Raw genomic sequence first — 20,393 nt, forward strand, 5'->3', positions numbered from 1 at the left:
CGGAGCGAGAAACGAACTGTTAAAAATGCCAAGGGTTAGGGCTCTGTCTGTCTCACACATACACACACTCCAAAGTAAACAAAGAACCTGTATTCACCTATTATGAATAATTCACAAGCCTACAAAGCATGTAATACATTTTACAACTGAAACAAAACATTGTATCTACCAAGGGGTATACTTACAGTATGAGGGGAGAGGAAAAAAAACACCTTTGTTTACTCCACAAGCACTTAATTATGCAAAAATATTTCAAACATGTAGAATTCCTTTTTAAATTAAAAGCAATCTAATGTGTGCTTTTAAACATTTCTCTCTGCTATGCTCAGAATTTTCCATGAGTTTACATATCAGCATTGTTGCAGGTGATTAGAATTGCATTCTTTCAGTGAGGATTACACTGATTGGAGCGTGACTAAAGGAACACAGCTATGAAAACTTTCTCTTATAAAGAAATAATTTGCATAGAAATTAGACATTCCTGAAGGTGCTGGGGGTAAGTGACACCATAAGTGTGTTTGTGCACCACTGTGTGCTCTGTTTGTGGAGATCTCTCTCTCTCTCTGGCATTCTGTTCTCTGCTGTGAACTCCTCCTTTGCACTTTAATATCCTTCAGAGAGGCACCGTTTCTGTCAATATTTTATTGACTTAGGTGCATCTGGGTGTGCTTCTGTGTGTGTTTGTGTGTGAGGGGATGTGGCAGACTCACCACAGTGGCGGAAAGTTTTTAAATGTAACTCTTTATTCTGGTCTACGCCGCCTGTGCCCACTTGCCACAAACCAAAGAGAAGAACAATAATAACAGTGGCATAAAACCTGGGGCCCCAAAGTACTGTACTGAATGTATTGGATTGCAATTTCCACTTACACAATGACCAATGTTATTATAGTCAAATGTGTTTAAACAAAAGACCAGATGTGTAGCCAAGTACGTGCTGCATCCTGACATGAATTACATTATATAACATAATTCATTATCTGAATTTTATATTTTCCCTAAGGACACTTTGAGTAGAATTAATTCAAGTTTGTTTGTTTATTTTACATTCTACAATTAATTTCTCAAAAATTAGATTATTATCATAGTTTTTTTATAGTTTAAAAGAGAGACTTAACTAATGGGTAACTTCATTCTTCAGGGAAACTACCCTATACAAGCACAAAAACATCTATAATAATCATGATATGCATATAGCTTGATATATATATTCCGTTTCTAATATTATAATATTTTAATAAATTTATATGACATTTTTAACAACTGATTCTTACTTTTAATATACTGACACTTCTGTACTCATGTACTTCTTTTATTTATTTATTTAGAGATTTATTTATTGTTTGTTTATTAATCTTGCCACTCTAGACAATAATTGTGTGACTATTAAAAAGAGACAGAAACAAACAATAATGTGTTAATTCTTGTAATAACTGCTGTAATGTGTGTTATTAATGCTGAACTGATCTATATAATTGAATCAGCTACAATCAGTGCATAACTTTTTTCAGTGTAGGCACATGGCAGTACACCAACAGGGTATCAATTCTGAATGGTAGTTGCCACTTCACTGCACACCAAAAAAAGGCCTGCATTCTGGTGAAAGCGGGTAAGAATTCCTTTGTTTTGCCCTGTTTGAGAAAAAGTGCACGTTTTCATGACTGCCTTTAGCCGAATACGATAGATCCAACTCCAAGAACACCAAGACGAGAAGTGAAGGGTTCTCGATGCAGGCAGTTATTCTTGTTTTGTAGCTTTCTTTCTTTTTTTTCCTCCCTCCAACAGGCAGCCAAGTGCAGACTTGAGCTGTGATTTGCATGTTTCACAGCAGCAACAGGCAAATCACTGTTTTGTAGCTCTGAATAACACCTAGACCTCAAATTAGCTAATTTTTTGCAATCACGCCACTTGCAACTTACTGCAGGTGCCAAAGGATAAAAGGTGTGTGTTTTTGAGTATGAATGTGTTGAAAGAGGGCATGCATGATTAAAACAACATTCAGAACAGACTGATCTACATGCACGCCCCCGTACAATTACACAATCTCACCTGACAAAATAAAGAGGAAAATAATAATAACAATAATATATATATATATATATATATATATATTTTTTTTTTTTTTTACCTATACTAACATTAAGGTAGCTTTAGGTAAAATTAGGTAACACTAACTTTTCAGTGGATGTGTCACAAGTAGGTACAAGTTTAATTTAACCCTGTATCTGCAGTCAAAAAAAAACATAATAAAAACAAGAGCACTTTGTAGATTGCAAGTGCCCTATGTCCTTATTCTATATTCTAAAACTGATAATACATCTTCTAGCTTGTAAACAACAATACACGAACATGTTAACAAGGTTCATTCAAGGTTATAAATTATATTTTTACTGGAGGGAGTCTTAAGGGGTCACTAGGTGGGAAAAAATTATTAAACTAGTCAAATATTACATAAATAAAATAATAAATCCACTATTTTAACAAGTTGCACAAATAAAACATATGTACATTTAATAAATAGAGAAACTTAAAATTGTTCTGTGACCTCTGAGAATTCTAGTCATTTTAGTTTCCTAAATAACATTTCAATAAGGTTTTCTTCTAAACAATCTCACTGAAAGGCTCTTTGGAGAAATGAATATGGTTATTCTATGGCATTCCAGCCCTTTTTGGCACTGTAATTTTTAAGACTATACACATTGAAGAACATCCCCATCTGGAGCCAACTGAATAACCCATCTGCACTCATCCATTACCAATGATCTAAACTTGTCCTTACTTTAGTGATATTAAGCTTCATTCTTAACGTCTTGAACACAGTCCTCCTGAGATCACTGAAGAGGGATATTGTTTGAACCCTACCACAGATTGCACAGCCTTCACAAAGGTGTTCATTTGAGAATAAGCATGAATTTCAATGAAATAAAGAAAAAGAATAAAAAAAAATGGGGGGGGGGGGGGTAACAATAAAAAAATAATTACAATTCTTCATACAGTTATTGTCCCCACATGAGTTCTAGAGAAGACATGGCTTATTGCATTGTGCAGTTCATGAGCCTTTTGGAAATATGAATAGCTTTAATTAAACGCCACTCGTATTGCCATCTGGCCCTTTGGATCCGGCTCATCAAATGAACCATAGTTGAACTGTGGTTTTCCCCACTGTTGTTCAATTCATTTGTTTGCTTGCCAAATCTGGCATGAGCTAGAAAAAAAAGTTCAGTTATTTAAGCACAAATGATCATTTTCAGATTAAAAAAAGTTGTATAGCACATGCCTATGTAATTTATTTATATCGTAGCAAAATGCAGCAAAAATAAACAGCTCAAGATGGTCTCCTTCCTCTTCTTTTGTTCTTTGATCATTTGGTAACCTTTTGCTTTCAGTACTAATCTAGCAGCAGGGAATGTTTCAGTGGAAGATGCTGTCTTTATCCTTCATCAATATTTCAGTGTGCACTGTGCAATAGCCAGTACAGCACATATACCAGAGTAAATGTAACAATTCAACTAAACCAATCATAACAATATTGTCTTTTAAATGAATAGATCAGCAGTAAATTGGGCTGTTGGACAGTGTGACATTGATTAAACTCAGCTCTACACTAAAAAGGACTCCAGTCGGGAGTTCCCACTGGCTAAAATTAGTCCAAGGCTAGGTCATTCCTCTGTATCCAGCCCCATAAAACTGCACCTTACACCTTACACTTCAATGGACATAATTATGAAAGATAATTAAAACAGAAAAGGTGCGGGACCAAAGGCTAGACTCAGTCCCTGGGGTGTGTGACAGAAGTGTGACTACACTGACATCATGTTGATAACAATTTCAAAATCGTGATCAGTCTTACTGAGGTCTATTTCATCTCTGATTAAAATGTTAACCCTTTAAATGGTTCATGTTTCTGACTACTATTGGATATAGACTGGTCTGAAAGGAGCACTGTCTTGAGATTCCTCAGACTTTGTATGTTTATGTACTTAAAAGGATAACTGGAATATTTTACCTTAAAATTACAGGTTTAAAATCATTTAGCATTGCAGAAACTGCACAATGTAACTTCTGGGGGAGGGTAAAAAACCACAAGCCTCTGCCACACTGATATCTGTAGAGTGCTGTAAAAGTGACTTACATTACTCTAAGCTCTAGGTGCAAAATAACTCAGATCTTACCTAGTTTTCCTTTAACAAGAAATTTGGTCAAATAACTTGAAATCTCATGGTAAAATAACTTAGTAGGCACTGCTTCCTTAATAGTAACATACTATACTTAATAGTAACATAGCAGAAGCTGAGCACTGCAGAGCTTTTTTATACTGCTGGTTTTTTTTTTGGTTTTTTTTTTGAGTTTGGGGCAGGGGTTGGGGATTTGGGACAGTGGACGGTGGTGAAGGTTCACATGATACGGCTTTGTACCCTTGAGGTAGGTTACTGTTGACTGCACCAGATGCTTGGCCAGGGACTCCAATCCCCCATTGAAAAATTGAGGGGGGTTTTTTCCCCATTTTTTGGGTCACTGTAAAAAGTCTACAGAGTCAGAGGATAATAAAGTTGAAACTGTAACCTTGAAAGGAAAGAATAAAGTGCGAGAAAGACCTAAGATCACCTTAGAGACAGAGAGAGAGAGAGAGAGAGAGAGGGAGAGAGGAAGGGAAAGAGATGGTCCAGATGAAGAGAGAGAAGTAAGGAGGAGTGGAGCTGACACATTGATTGGACGATCATCGATTGACACAGAGCAAGTCGGAGAGCAGGATTTTCCCCTTGAGTCTTGCACAACCACACACAAAGAGCAAACTGACCTGCACTAATATGTGCAAGCCTGTGATTAAAATCTGACACTCCTGAGGCCTCACGTTCTTCTGCACTGAGGCACATTTTTGACGAAGGGAATTTGTGGCATGTGTGTGTGCTTACGGGTGTATAGTCTTGAATATGTAAGGTCTATACAATTTCACATTTGTCAATTAAAATAATATATCTATTATATTTTATTTATGTATTTAATTGTGTGTGTATGTGTGTGTGTGAGAGAGAGAGAGACAGAGAGGGAGAGAGAATGTGCTGGGGCACTGTGCACTCCACAGCAGGGTCTCCTCATTAGAGGGACGCCCAGTTCCTGCCCTGACCTTAATACTGCCACATTCGCCAAGTCACACACCCACCCACACAAACACATGCAAAAACTCACCAGGATCCCAATTACACACATCTTTCAAATGTATAATGACCACAATTACAAAGGTTTAAAGACATTCCACCTTTCAAGTGATAGTATTTCAACCATCTGCTAACTGCTGTGTTTGTGTGTGTGTGTGTGTGTGTAGTTTAACTTTATTCCCTCCATATCTTAATTGACTCCAGGTTATCAGCACACTGACACAATTTAAGTAATTGCACGCCTCCATAGCTGCTTAGTGACTATAGATTACTTTGTCAATTAAAACACATCCTCTTTAAGATAGTCCAGGAATAAAAAGGATACATGCCCTGCCCTGAATCAACAAGTACATATACATTTTAGTAATATAAAAAACCAACGGAAAACGTCTATTCACAATGGGAAGGGTACTATGAATAGAAGGGGCACTATTGTATATAATTAAAAAGCCCTGATTGCAACAATACACACTGTCAAGTAGTAATGAAGTGAACTTTCCCAATTTAAATACACCTAATATTTCAACAGAGATCAAATATATTGCATCAAAAGAGTTGTCACCAACAGTAAGTAAACTAAAGCAGAGAACAGTGACCAGGTCATTTATAATAATTATTGCTGTACATATCTATATCAATTAGTTTCAGAACAGAACCATTTCAATATTTTTAATCAGCTGAGAGCAGCAGAAATGTTTCAAAGATCACTCAAAGGATGAAGCCGCGAGGCAATGTCAATGTGATTGTATATGAAAGAGAGGGGGAGAGAGAGAGATGTGGAGAGAGAGAAAGACATTGCAAGTAAACACAGATACTCCTAGGGAGGGCAATATGAGTGAGTGGTAAGATTGATATATGGACGTTGTGGCTTGTGCTTCTTCTGGGCTTTTTCAAATTCATGTCACCATATGTGTTTGTATGTATGGGTATGTTCATACTGCAACGTTGAGTGAATTCAACCGTTCCAACTTCTGAAACATAAGCAACTGCACTGAAGGCGTAAGTGATTGTACTATTTTTACTGAGATATCCACTAAACACAGTCACCTAGCTTTCTTACTGTCTGCTATACCCCCCCCACCCCCCCACCCTCCCCCAAAGATTGGGAATAGCACAGTGTGCAATCTTTCTTATTTATTAAAAAGGTTCATCTTTTTTGTCTGACCTTGAAAGACCTCATACAAAGAAATAAATGTAAAAGAGAGAGAGAGGCAGAATTAGAATAGAGTGATATATGAAAGGGGGATTGAAAGAGTTTGTGGAGAGGGAAAAAGGAAAAGGAAAAATGTTTAGAAACATAAACAATGTGTATTCAGCCCTGAGAACACTTTACATTAATCACAGTAAACACTGTGCATGCGTGTTTGAGAAACACAGCTACAATATGAATCATACCGATTTCTAATGGCACGTCTGGCTAGTGGAGATTAGAAATTCACAATCATTCTTTATTTTTTTTCCTTGTTTTAATGGCAGGATCATCTAATAGTGAGAAAGAAGTCAGATACTTCATTAACTTGAGCATCCAAATAAACGTCTTGTGCCTTTCGTAAATCAATTATAGTCAGAAGCCTTCAATAAAAATTTAGTTGAGATGCTCCATTTTTTAAAATGCATTACTTATCATCTGAAGAGGAATATATTTGGTACAATATGCTAGTGTATGTAGAATGTTTTTTTTTTTGTGTGTGTTTGTTTTTTACTTTGGTTTTGTTTTGGCTCCAATTCTCTTCGACAGGAGCTCTGATTGATGGGCAAATCACAGTTTTGATCTAATCTACCTCCCTGCCATTGATCCTTCTCAGCCCAATTACTTTAAACCCAACCTGAATTGAAGGCGGGCTGTAATTGCTGCTAATTTGGCCTGGCATTGTCTGACTGTGAGCCTTTAAATTGCCCAGAGGATAAAACCTCAAATCTTACGCATGGAGTGGGTTAACGCAATTTTCCCCCGCCAAGCCCATTTAATCTACATTTAGGCCAACGTTCTCCAAATGGCAAGGTTAAAAATCACATTTTCCTCTTTCCAACGGCAGCAAGCACTGATTTTTCGTCACCACCAGGAGCCACTGACTGCCTTCAGGTTGAAGCCTTTGCCCTAAATCTCCATTTTAAAAACTCAGACTGGAAGGGTGATTCTCAGTAAAGTGATGTGATTTGAAGCTCAATTGCCACTTAGGCCTCAGAGTCAAAGAAAATGAAGACATAGTGTGTCCTGGGTTTTGGTAATGGGACTCTGTTTTTCTCCTCTCTGCTAATAATATGAAGCATTTTCATGAACAAGTAGATAGTGAAGTTCTTTTTGTAGTTACTAAAAGGGGAAAGGTAGACTGGACCCAAACAAAAAGAACCTGTCCCGAATAAAGTATCAGATATCAACAGATCAGTCAGGACTCTGACATTCTTTACGGCATACCAAAGTTTAAACAGTGGCTCCATTGATGGAGCCTCTAAAATGAAGCTAAGTAGAGCTAAGTAGCAAAGGAGGTATCAGTTAACAGCACAGAAGGCCAGGGAGAGATTGGCCTCTCATTCGAGGGCTAAGAAACCTTGTTCTACAAACATCCATCCACATCCCATCCCTCCTAAAGATGTAAAACAAAGCTAGGACCCGTGGAGCATCAGCCCAATGCTGATTATACAAAAAACAAACTCGCTGCCATGAGATCTGTATAAGAGTGTGCAAGTTTGGGTTAGAGGAATCCAACAGCTATTCTTGGCATGTTTGTCTTTATTTTCACACCTGATATGTCTAACTAAAACAAGTATGTTGAAACAAATGTTTTTTCAAATGCTAGTCCACACACACGAGGGTCACACCAAGACAGGGTTAAAAGTTCAGGGCTTTAAAAAGCTCAAATAAAACCTTACCTGAACACAGGCTAAATCTAACAAAGCTAGCTTTAGACATTACAGGAGTGTTATCTGACCAGACAAGCAAAATAAACCGGGATGATTATCATGGAAAAATAACCAAACAAGTCATGCTAAGAAAGGGAAAATATTCTGTAAAAACAGAAGCCCAAATAGAACATTCTTCAACTAAAGTCAGACTAAACCAAACACAGCCACCTCAGAGCTAGCGTAGATCAACAGATGTTAGCTGAGATCTGACCAGACTAGTGAACACTTTTCCTAGCAAAGAAAATATAGTGATAATCATGATTATATAAATAATTCACACACTGAGAAAGGGTGAAAGATGTATAGAAGCCTAAATAAAATGTTTGAGTTGATTTCAAGCTAAAGTTATCACAGCTAGCATGATGGTGCATGGATGCTAGTATAATAACTGGCCAGGTCAGTGCAAGTTTTACTATGCAGACAAAAACATGGTGCTTTTCATGAAAAAACAAACAATGGGAAATGTATGAACCTAGAAATCTTAGAATATCAATGTGTGTATGAGTTCAGCTGCTGGCCCTGAGCTAGCTTACCAAGGCTAATGCTTAGCACTTCACCCCAGCATCCCTCTTTAAATCCACCTTAATTCAATCTCTGCTGAGACAGCGGTGCCGACGTGCTTGTTTGAGTGTGTGTGCGGACATTTTGGGTGAGTTCCCCTATCCCTTTCGTCAGTTTAAACTGATTTTTATTGTTTTCTTTCTTTACTGTTTTAGGCTTTAGCTTATCTTTTTTTTTGTGTTTGCCCCTACCATTTTCCATATGCTCTGCCTCACCGACACTGCCATCCGGCGTAGTCCTCTCATAGGCATCCTCAGGCAGGGGGAGGGCTCCCAGCCGGGGGCCTGTGGAGCTCTTGCTGCTGGGCGTCTCCGATTCGTCCAGGCCACTGTCGTAGCAGCTCTGCAGCGAGCCCTGGTGGGGGTCCTGGGGCTGGCTCACCACCGAGAAGGTCACTCGGCGGAACGGCTACAAGAGAACAGATTGCCGGGGGTCACTGGACTGAGGAGCTCGAAGATGGAAGGAGGTTTAAAAGGGTGGAGGGGGGTTAAAGGACAGAGGGAAAGCCTAGACAGCTTGTAGGCCGTGTTAGCTTTATGTTCTTAGGGTCAGTGTGTATAGCACACTTTTCAAATAAATAAATTAAAATACAAGGGTTCCCAAATGGTTTATGGCTTGGATAAACTATTATATAAGAAATATATTTTCATCATGTGGAAGTTCTTTATACTTTACTTTACATTCATACACTCATGTACAAAAAAGGTTCTTAACAGAAATCTTCCACTGAAAAGTTCTTTAAATAACCAAACGGGAATCTTTCAGATCATCGCTGCTTTTAGAAGCATTTATTTTTTGAAGAATGCTGCATATTAAGCTCTTCTTACCCATCAGTGTAGCACTGGTTGACCAAACTAAGCTTTCTTTGACCAAAGAGACCTTTTTTGTTATGTGCTTAATATAAGGTCAGACAGTGAAAACCCCTGAATAATCTGGACCTTCAAGTATGGAGTTTCAAACATTTGCCCTGTATAATTACACAGTAAACCAGGTATATAGAGTATATAACCACAATATATATATACTTAAATGTATTCATATCCTGACACAGTATTGTGCTTGGGCACTTTGGGATTCCTGGGGATCAGAGCTTGATATATATATTTTTTAAGTAGCAGTACCCAAAAAAAAGTCTACCTAAAAAAACAACAACAAAAAAAACACAACTCTACAATATTAATGAGTCCTCCAATAATTGTCACATGAAAGGGTGGAGGGAATATGAGTTCAAAGCCCTGAGGAGTAAGTACAGATGCCACACTTGGTGTACAGTGGTTAAATATAGCTGAGTTGGTCTGAAGGACACTCAGGTCTCCTTGTGTGGTTTACTTTATATAAAAAATAAATAAATAAATAAAAAAAACCAGGACACAGGGAACACAGAGAATCCCAAAGGGAGAATAGAATGGAACACATCGCCACAGGCACATAAACACAAGCATGGTCATGGGCACACGCACATACACACGCAAACACATACGGCAGAGCACAGACACACAATCTCAGAGGAGCTAACTACAAAAATAAGGCATGCATGGTGACAAACACAAAGTCTGTTTGCTAGGGATTTACTGAGAAACAAACAGATACATACATACATAAATATACACACACACACAGAGAGACAAGGACGATGTATAAACTATTCAGAGAAGCAGCTCGAATAAACAATTCTGATAAAGCACTCGGGAATACACACTAAAGTCCTTCTGCTTTTCTTTTTGAACATATGTCAAATATTTTGTCTGTTTGATTAATGTACATTGGCAGTAAAAGTATTATTTATATAGTAAGTAATCATAGTAACTAATCACAATAGCTTACAGTTTGTCTAAGCGTCAAAAACCACATCGTCTAGTCTGTGCGACCTTAATGAGGACCTGGGTGGTTTGCGTGCGATGAGAGAAGTTGGGGATATGGATGATTCGAATGACTGTTGACTTCTAGTCTATTAGTAATGTCAAACCTGTAGAGTTGGAGCTAAACTACAGCAAATCGGTACAAATAGCTTAAGTCTATGCTGATTAACTACATCTGGGATTAGTGGAAGATGTAACAAAATTAATCTGCCAATCTATTCCTGTAAAAAGAGTTGAAAAGTACGAGGATGAAATGTTAAAAACATAGCACCATGTCTAATTATAATCTACTTTTCTCCAAACAGAAAAAAAAGAACAACAAAAACAAGAAAAGAAAATGAGAATGACGAACTGCTCAGGCAGTAAAGCACCAGCAGAGTGAGCAACGAGTCTCCAGTAAGGAAGAACAGCTTTTGTTTTTGGGCGACGTGATTCAAGTTCCTCGCAGACTGAAAACTTTGTTGTTGTGGCTTGGACAATGTGAATGCGGTTTCGGTCTGGGTGGGCGGCAGAGCTGAGCAGGGTGAGTGTGACAGTGCCTTTGTCATGTGTTAGAAGGCTACAGTCAAGGACTTCCACTGAGATGGCGTAGGGCTGACTCAGGATGAGTGAGCAAGTGAGTGACTGAGGGGGCTGTGGGGTGAATTCACACTCACTCTACACTCAGGCCTTTCTCATTATGAGCCAGAGGAGAAAACTTCATCTGCTGAACAGAAATTAAATCCTGATGATTTAGTGACCGTTGAAGTCTCGTAATTAAAGCGCGCACTTCTGCTTATTAGATGGTGGGTGGGGGGGGGGGGGGGGGGGGTTAAAAAAAATGGAGGAAAATGAGAAGTGGTCCTGCTGTCTTTCTCTTCAGCTTTTTATTGTGGCTGTCTCTTTTTCTCTGCCCACACCCCCCTCCTCCCGCTCTCTCTCTCTCTCTCTCTCTCTCTCTCTCTCTCTCTCTCTCTCTCTCTCTCTCTCTCTCTCCCGCTGTCTTCTTTCTCCCTTTCTAGCTTGGCACTTTTTTTGCCTAGCACATCCAAGGGCTATAATACTCTAAAAACTAGATGCTTTCATCTTCTTTCCTTCTCACCCTCTCGCTCGCTCTCTCTCTCTCTCTCTCTCTCTCTCTCTCTCTCTTTCTCACACACACAAACACATGCACACAATCACTAAAATACACACGTGCGTGCACACACGCACACATCAGTGTCCTGAAGACCTACCACAGATCAAACAAAAAAGGGAAAAAAAAAAGGAAAAAAGGTGTTGACTCATTCCACAAAAAAGGGTGGTAGCTTTGTACTGATTCATGCCCTGCCAACAAGACTAGATTTACCTTCTCTCTATCCCTCTCTCCCTACACCCTTTTTCTTCTCCCTCTCACAAACTCACAAATCTGTTATTGTTCCTCTTTCCTTTCTCCTTCACTTGTTCTTTTAGCTCCTTCTTTCTCTCCTGCTCTCTCTCTCTCTCTCTCTCTCTCTCTCTCTCTCTCTCTCTCTCTCTCTCCATGCAAAATAGACTAAATGAACATAAGAAATGTTCAATAAAGAAACGCATTCCATAACGAATGGCTAACGTGATATATTAATTAAACGCTAATGGACTTGCGCTCTCTTTCAGAGTGTCAGACCCCGCACCACTACACCCCTCCCCTCCTCTTCTGTGCCCTGTCACTCCTGCTTTTCTTTCCAGAATATTAAATAGGACAGAGTGCCATCACTCACTCCACTCATTTCTTTCCCTTTCTCCATCCTTCCGCCGCCTCTTTTTCTTGCTCGCTGCCTTTCTGACAGAGTGCTTCAGTGCTGCTCATTACTCCAAATTGTATCTCTGAAGGGACACGTCACCATAACCTTGCCATTTGTATTTCGAAGAATTAGGAGCGCAGGAGTGAAAACAGTGTGTAAAAGTGCGTAAAGGTTAGCTCTGGATGTGCACGGTTACCCCCACACAGTGCTGTCTTATCAATCGAGTTCTCAGTGATGACACACACACTCACCCAAATCTCTTTCCTCACCATCATGCGCGCACACTCAGACACACACACTCACTCCTTGTCTGTCATCAGCTGGGACTGATCCAATGGTGGCAGCTCACCAATGAACTAGAACTTGCTTTGTTATTATGTCATCATCCCGGGACGGTTACAGTTCACAGCCATCATTCCGCTGCATGATTTTCTCAGCTTCACTCGAAGCCTATAATATTTCACAGGCCCTTTTTCCCCAAGCTAGACACACATCTGCCCCTGCATTCTAATGCTTATTCTCTCGCTCCCTTTTTATTAATATATTTATTTACCTCCCTCATTTCTCCAGCTAATGCAGCAATCTTGGCAATAAATCATGTTTCCATGTAATTACAATCAACACTCAACAAATGAATTGAAATAAATATTCATGGGGTAAAAATTTCACTTGGATAGTCAAACATTTGTTGCATAATTAAATGGAAGCCCGGAGGGGGTCTAGCAGAAATAACGGATCAAAATTATGTTTATGTATCAAAACCCCATTTTCTTTTAGCTCACTCTCTTTCCCTCTCACACATGCTCTCTCTCTCTCTCTCTCGCTCTACCTCTGAGCCCCCCTTCAGTAATGGTTGTCCCTGAAGTAAAGCGTGACAACAATCAAACTATCCATTTCAAGACTTAAATTACCCTCAGATGAATAGAACTTCAGATAAATCAGAGCGGGACGCAGTGGAAGTACAATTTTTAAAAAATAATAGATGAAGTGGAGGTAGTTATATGTAGCGGATGATGGATTTCGACAGGGCGCAGCAGCATTTGGGCACGCTGAAAAGGGGGAAAATTGACTTGAGAAAGAGGAAGCGAGTAAATTAATTCACCTACACATTTCTACCATAAGAGATTTTTAATGGGCCAGAGCTGAGGGGACCCATACACACTCTCCATCACAGGTTTAGGGACACGTAGCTTTTCAAAATGGTTTCAGCCCAGGGTAATTTAGTTGATTTGAGTTACTCATTGCTTAACCGACACACCCCTGTTTCACAGGTTGAATATTCTTCTTAAGGGGGCACTGTTACCACTTTGATGTTTGAATTAAATAATATTTAATTATACAAACAAGCACAGTACGTTTTAAGAGCACTACAGATGTAGGTTTAACAATGTTACATGTGCGAATGTAGCATTTAATGATATTAACCACAGTGGAAACTTTAGAATAGAACCGTAATCTACACATTTTATTTCCTTGCTGTGATATCAGCTCTCATCAGCTTTTAACATATTTCAGATATTTAAAAAAAAGAGTGTAAAGATTTATGTTTATCAGTAGATTATACAATAAAAGTATCTAGCTATTTATTTTATTTTTATACTTATTTTGAAGAAGCCAAGTGCAAAGTGTTGCAAATTGCAAAAAAATCGCAACTGTTAAAAAAAAATAATACTAATAAATAAATAAATAAACAAAAGAAGTGATATTCACTAATATCTGGTGGTCATTAAATACCAGTTGCATATACTCTGTCCATTATTTAAAATAAAGTAACATTGACAACCTGATATGCTTGATTAGCAAATAAAAACCAGGCTCTGTTTCTTAGGAGTCTAAGAATGTGCCTCAGCCATCAAGGGCCAGACCCCAACGGATGCCAACCTATAAACGCTGTAATAAATTCCCTCTTTAGTATCTCATATACTAGGAATGTGGACAGAAGATCAGAATATGCTTAACTCTGCCTCTCCATTGTGTCCTGCTGTGAGGTGCCATGGCAGTGACCCCACTCTACAGACTGGCACACATGTCTTAAGGATAAATAGCTTCATTAGGCATTTTTCACAGACGAACACAGCAGTCAGTCCTAACCTAAGTTAAACGGCATCGACACAGGACCCCCTAAAGGGGAGGAGGCCTCAAAGTCTTCAGAGACGGCATAGATTTCACTTCCATTTAGCATCCCTCCCTCTCCCTCTTCAAGTGATTGAGTGCCACTGAAATGACAGGCATGGTTGATTGAATGTCGCAGTCATTTGAGTAAACGAAGTCCAGGCTAAACACTCCAGGTGACTGGGGCCAAAGGCACACTTAGCTCATAACTGCTTCCCTTAAGCTTAACCAGAACCTCATGAACATCCTACAGCAACGCCTGGCTTTAATCTACATCCCTGCCAGGCTCCTAACTCAAGGTCCTAATGCCCATCCTCATCGATTTGCGTTTCATTTCGCTCTCAATGGAGAAGTCAAACAGTTGTTGGCTAGATTTTATTAACGCCCCCAGCCACAGTCGTATTCTTACAAAAACCCTCAAACCAATGAAATCACCTGAGTATTCAATCCGCTAGCAGTTAAATAAACAGCATTTGGCCAGCTGTATGGTAGGTAAATGACCAGTGAAATTCAATACTATGGAAATTACTAATATTATGCCCTCTCGAGAGATAATTTTGCTGTCTCGTCTATTGCCAGCATGTATGAAAATACAAATTGAAGAATGATGAGGATCATTAAGGGAAGCAAGGTGGCAAGTTAAACAAAGAGCACACTTCTATTAATTGAGCACCATTATACTATAAACAGGGTAATTTCTATCTTTTGAAAACTGCTGATTTGTTGCTGTGAGTGTCTATGCCTGCGTAGGCGCTTGGGCAGTGGGGTGACCCGTGTCCATGACCCATGGTGAAGCAAAGGCTTAGGCAATGGGAGAAAACACAAACTCTGAGGCCTCTGTGTAGTTCGGCAGCCAAGCAGAGAGGAGAGGAAAGGAAAGAAGGAGATGAAGCAGAAAGGGAAAGAGAAAGAAATAACAAAACAGGAGTCTGCAAACAGATGTCTCAAGACACAAGAGACCTTGCTTTTGAACGGAAAGGGAACAGACAGCAAAAAAGTAGAAAAGAAAAAGAGAGAGAAATGCAGTGGAAAAGGAGAAGGAGCTTAGGAGAGGACATGCAGCAGACCCTTCTATCCGTAGCAGCACCTGTAATTAACTAGCCCTGTTCAAAATTGCATAGGGAACTTGAGATTGACCCAGACTCTGTTGTCGAACACAGTCTGATGGATACGCAATGCAAGGTAACAAAGAGTCAAACAAAGATTCAATACACAGAAATAAAGGGAATTTTTTTAGGTATTTTTATTCTTTCCACTTAAAGGCCAAGGTTAGTTTGTAGTTGATAAAATTATGTTGTAATGAAAGCGATTCTGCTTTTAAAAAGTTAATGTCTGAGACAAGTCTTGTGCCTTATTCATAGGAAAGTCTAGACTCAACCACCTGGAGAATTCTCATGTGTCTTCAGAAGTGTAAAGAGTTGGCCAAGTTTCTCTGACATTAAATGCAGTGGAATTAATGTCTGTAATATCTGAAGACATTGCAAATGTAAGCTGTGCAGTAATCTGCAACATGTTCTAGGGTTCCTTCTCCCTTTGGAAAAGAGTTCCTAAAGAAGACCTTGCAAAATGTCCTCCAAAACACAAAGCGATTAGAGTCACTGAATTTAGGGAGCGTAAAGAAGAAATTAAATCTTCATGGTCAGCTGAGGAAACAGTTGATACATCTAGATGTTGATGATACCAATGAGTCTGAAACATCTAGCAACTCTGTCTAGAGCATGCAGCTAATTCTTACTTACATTGTAAATAGTCATGCATATCTTGTGATTGGACATTTGCCAAGGTTACTTTCAAAGAAAATACTGCTGCTAGAATTTCAATGTGGAACCGAAAAAACAAATGTTGATAATATAGTAGTGGAAAAACGAGAGGACGAATTTGGCACGACTTAAGATGGATGCAGCTGAGATCGTTCCAAAAACACGCACGGGAGACGTCTGCCAAAAGCACGTAATTTCTCAAAGTTTAAAACCCACATACACTCTCATAGGCACAAAACTATTTCTGATTAAAAGACCGTTTGACTCGTGTGTGTTGGTATGTGAGAGACACTCTTGAACTGTGTACATAAGTGTGTTACGAATGAGAGCGCCCATGGTGAGGGTCTGGGAGTCTTTGTTTATCCTGGAGCTCAGGGAGTCTCAGGTGTCTGCTTTGTCTTAAAGGATGACTGGAGCTGGTCAAGCTTCATTTCGCCGGTGCTTTCCTGCCTGTGAGGACCTCCAGATGGGCTCCAGACCCCCTGAGACTGGTTGGAGTTTAGCCAGGACTGAGACCTCTCTTCTAGGGCGCGTTGTACCACACCTTACCCCAGGCACTGAAAAGCTGGAGATTTCTTCTAGAACAGCTTGTGCCACACTCCACACCCCACACTAGTGGTGGCTGAATTTTTGATATCTTACCCAAGGCTGTTGTGATCCTAGGTCGGCTCAAACTGAGCTAAACAGGCCAAAACCAGACTGTGCGTGTTTCTTCATTTGCTCAGAGCTGCTGTCTTCCAGAGAGCCCTTTAACACTTTTTTTTTTTTTTTGTGGAGGTCCAAGCAAGGTTCCCACTCTGCTCAAATACAAGGTCTCAGCTAAGGGAACCTTTACCCACTGCCATGGTCCTCTCTTGATAGCGGCTCACCCAGGTCTAAAGTATTTCCCAAGGGCCACTCTAATCACATCTGACCCTGAGCAGCTTTCTGCGTGGGCTAAAGCTCAAGCATAGCTGATCAGCACTTCTGAGAAGCATTCTTTTCAGTGCGCGAGAAGAAAAGAGAGAGAGAATCAGCTCCGGGATATAAGCTACACTAGTGTTTTCTTGGTCCAGAACCCAGGCCTCTGAATTGAAGTTCAAAGCCTGTTTTGGTGGACTTCAGTCAGCCGGGTTTGAATGGAAGCTTTTGGAGAGCACTCAGGCATACATCCCTCACCTGGCCATATCATTCATCCGTCTGTCCTTCCAAACCTCCGTCCTTCTGATCCTCCACTTCACCTCTAACTCTTTCACAATGGCGCATCACTTCTTCCTGTTCAATCCTATTTCCACATGATTCAACACACAAGCTTTCCATTCGCCAGATGTTCAGCAAACAAAATACCAGAGATGTTAGACATCAGAGTGAAAATTAGCAACATTTATCAACTGTTGCTCAGTCTCACTCATTCCGTCAACTGGCAGGCAACTGTTACGGCTTTTAACCTATTTTGCACACTATATCTAGCTTAATAAACAATCTTCCAGTGAGTTATTGTTGTAAAGACAGCAGTGGTGATTTTAAACTGATTCTTATTTATAGGCAATCAGCTGAGGAGGAAAAAAAGCCACTCGAGTCCACTCTTCAGCCCTCTCAGGCTTTTAAATGCATGAGTTGTGTTTCTTCTTTTCCCCCATTTTATGATCTGAAGGCATGTGATCGATGCAGTGCCCTTGAACTCTATATTAATTCCTGTGGTGTTGCTCCCTAGGGGGCGTATTGACCCCCTTATTGCCCTCATTTAGCACGAGAAATAAATAAAGAATCACGCCTGAGTGGGTTTCGGACTCTTAACGAATGTGTGCAGACAGCAGCTTCAGACATCAAGACTCGGGGCTAATCGGGCTGCGCTCGCCCCACTACCTTGAAACAAGAAAAGGAGGCAGATGTCATGGGAAGCTGTCACTCTCTTCATAGAATCCCCAAGGAAGCAAAAGGAGTTGTGGAAGTTGTTTCCTACTTTCTAGTCAATAGAGACTCAAGTGTAAATACTCTTCTCCCTCTGTCGCTCACCTTCTCCTTTTCTTTCACTTTCTCACTTGAAACAATGAGCCTCAAAGCTCCATTAACATGACCGACGTGCACTCAAAATCAGACTGACAGATGGGGAAATGCGCACGCTGTTATTCTCTCCATTTTTTTTCTCCTTCACTCTAAGTCCTGACTAAACTTTTAATTGCTCTTCAAGCGGTGGATTAAGCTAGAGTGTAACAGAGATACTATTCTAAAGGGATGCATTTACGCCTTCAAAGGCTTAGCCAACCTCTGACCCACACTGAATAAGAGGCAGAGGTGCCTTGGGGGCTTTTTTTTTTGTTGCTATTGCAGCAGTGGCACCGGATTAAACACAAGCTTGCTAATGCACTGCTTATTTTGCTCCCTACTTTAAAGTCTGGCACTGAATTCTAGCTGCTGACTAAGAGCGCATAAGGCAACAGAATATTAACTTGGCTGGAAATGTCGCAAGCTGAAATCCTCATACATTTTCAATGCTATCACTTCGTCTAAACTCTTGGATGCATCTCAATAATGAATAAATGGCATATAGAGTTGCCGGTATTAGGTGTGCAGCGTGTTATTTCTCTTGACCCTGAAGAACATATCAAACTTCATCTAACTCAAGGCATTAGGCGATGCAACCTGATCAACAAATGCAGGTCCAAAAACAAAAAAGCTTTCAAGTGTCTTTCTTGACATTATAACACACACACAGTCTGGATATGACTTGCACGCTCGCATTACACATTTGAGCCCTTCACATGGAGAGAACACTATCCTTTGTCCTCTGTGTGTGTCCTGACACTTGTCAATCACTGGCCAGTGGCAGGCGCCACTTCTTTGCACGGAGTAAGTAGAACTCACTGCGACTGCAAACAGCCAAGCTGACAATTGACCCACTAATGTCAGTAGGTGACAGGCGTCGCAGAGGCGCCGGTAGTCGGGGGTGACAGAGGCCTACGAGTCAGCGAATGCAATGGCTGTAAACAGCCGTAGGGTGGATGGGATATCACTAATCACATAATGCAGCTTCCCATGGTCCAGCCTGCTGCATTTATACCATTTCAATATCGCTTGGTATGATTCTGTTCAGCAACAGCTGCTGAAGAGGGTAATACAGAGACAAACACACACTCGTTACTGCACACAATGCAGTCAAATGCTGATCATCTGTCACACTGATTGTTAGGAGAAAATAAATTGTTTCCTCTGTCATACTCGAATATCTGGACTATTTCTCAAATCATATAACATTGTTTATAACACATTATCTTCCATTTTCCAGAAATTGTTTCTGAATATTGGGCATTCAAATCTGAATGACAGCTAATTGATTTAATTAAAATGATTCCGATTAAATCACTGAGAAATCCCAGGTTTTATGATGCACTGCATAAATCCTTAAAGAACAGTAGAAGAATTAAATGTTGCGGTCAGAGATTTACACCTCTCCTGACAACCGTTTTGTCTTGAAAGTACTGGAAATCATTACATAGCTATGTTTCACCCATCTAGGTCAGGCTACGGGAGGAGGTGAGCAGTCGAATTTGTCTTCATCTTTGCCAGGATTTAAACACTCCAGATAAAATATTACCGCTCACTTTCAGATAACACAGCAAATGGAATTATTTTGTCTCATCTGTGCTAAATTCTGAGGGACACCCACCATTATCAGTCTCAAATCCCACACATAGACAGGTATTACACGAGATGGCTGGTGTGGAGGCTCTATTTGGGGAGATGAAGTGATGGCAGAGCGATGTGGCCAGCGTCTGTGCATCCATCACACAGCCAGGTGGCGAACGCTGACGCTAGTACGTGTCCGGACTATGGCTCAATGAGACATAGCGGCAAATGGGGCAAAGAAAAAGCTAGACATGGGAAGAAAATGTACATTTGTGTGTGAGTGTGTGTGTGCTGAGTCTGGAGACTGGCATCTTCTTTACTGACTACCTACCAACACAAAAATATATATATAAAAGAATACACACAGAAAAAGTGTCTTTGCTTTTATCTTAGTATATTATAGTCAGTGTGTGATAGTGTATTTACTAGGGGTCTATGACACCAAACTTGTTCGAGTTACACCAGGTTCTTGACCAAGATTTAGATACAGAAAGCCTCCTTTCATGATGCTTTTTAAAATATTGTGTAAATCCAGGTTTAAATGTGCAGGCTCTGATTAATCCGCTTTTACATACACAGAAATATGTTTATTATGGAAAGTGAAACAAGGAACAGTCAAGTGGCTTATTTACATAACAAGGATCAACATGACTATATGTTTAATCCAGAATGTTGTTACAATCAACTAGTAAAT

The 20,393-nt window shown here is 39.9% G+C and overlaps 1 protein-coding gene across 5 annotated transcripts in view; it reads right to left on the reverse strand.

The window, feature by feature from the left end:
• Positions 1 to 20,393, reverse strand: part of pcdh7b (protocadherin 7b) — a 137,885-nt gene that overhangs the window by 58,242 nt on the left and 59,250 nt on the right. For 3 of the 5 annotated variants that reach the window (XR_010804227.1, XM_066681739.1, XM_066681742.1), the window contains exon 2: positions 8,812 to 9,028. The exons of 1 other annotated variant lie outside the window; for it this stretch is intronic. Coding sequence is in view for 3 of the 4 variants with exons in the window: in XM_066681739.1 (XP_066537836.1) it covers positions 8,812 to 9,028 (217 nt within the window). In the remaining variant the exon portion in view is untranslated. The remainder of the gene's footprint in view (positions 1 to 8,811; positions 9,029 to 20,393) is intronic. One more of the 5 variants, XM_066681740.1, reaches the window with a different exon arrangement.

Source organism: Hoplias malabaricus, chromosome 9 (genome assembly GCF_029633855.1).
Source record: "Hoplias malabaricus isolate fHopMal1 chromosome 9, fHopMal1.hap1, whole genome shotgun sequence".
Taxonomy (NCBI): Eukaryota; Metazoa; Chordata; class Actinopteri; order Characiformes; family Erythrinidae; genus Hoplias; species Hoplias malabaricus.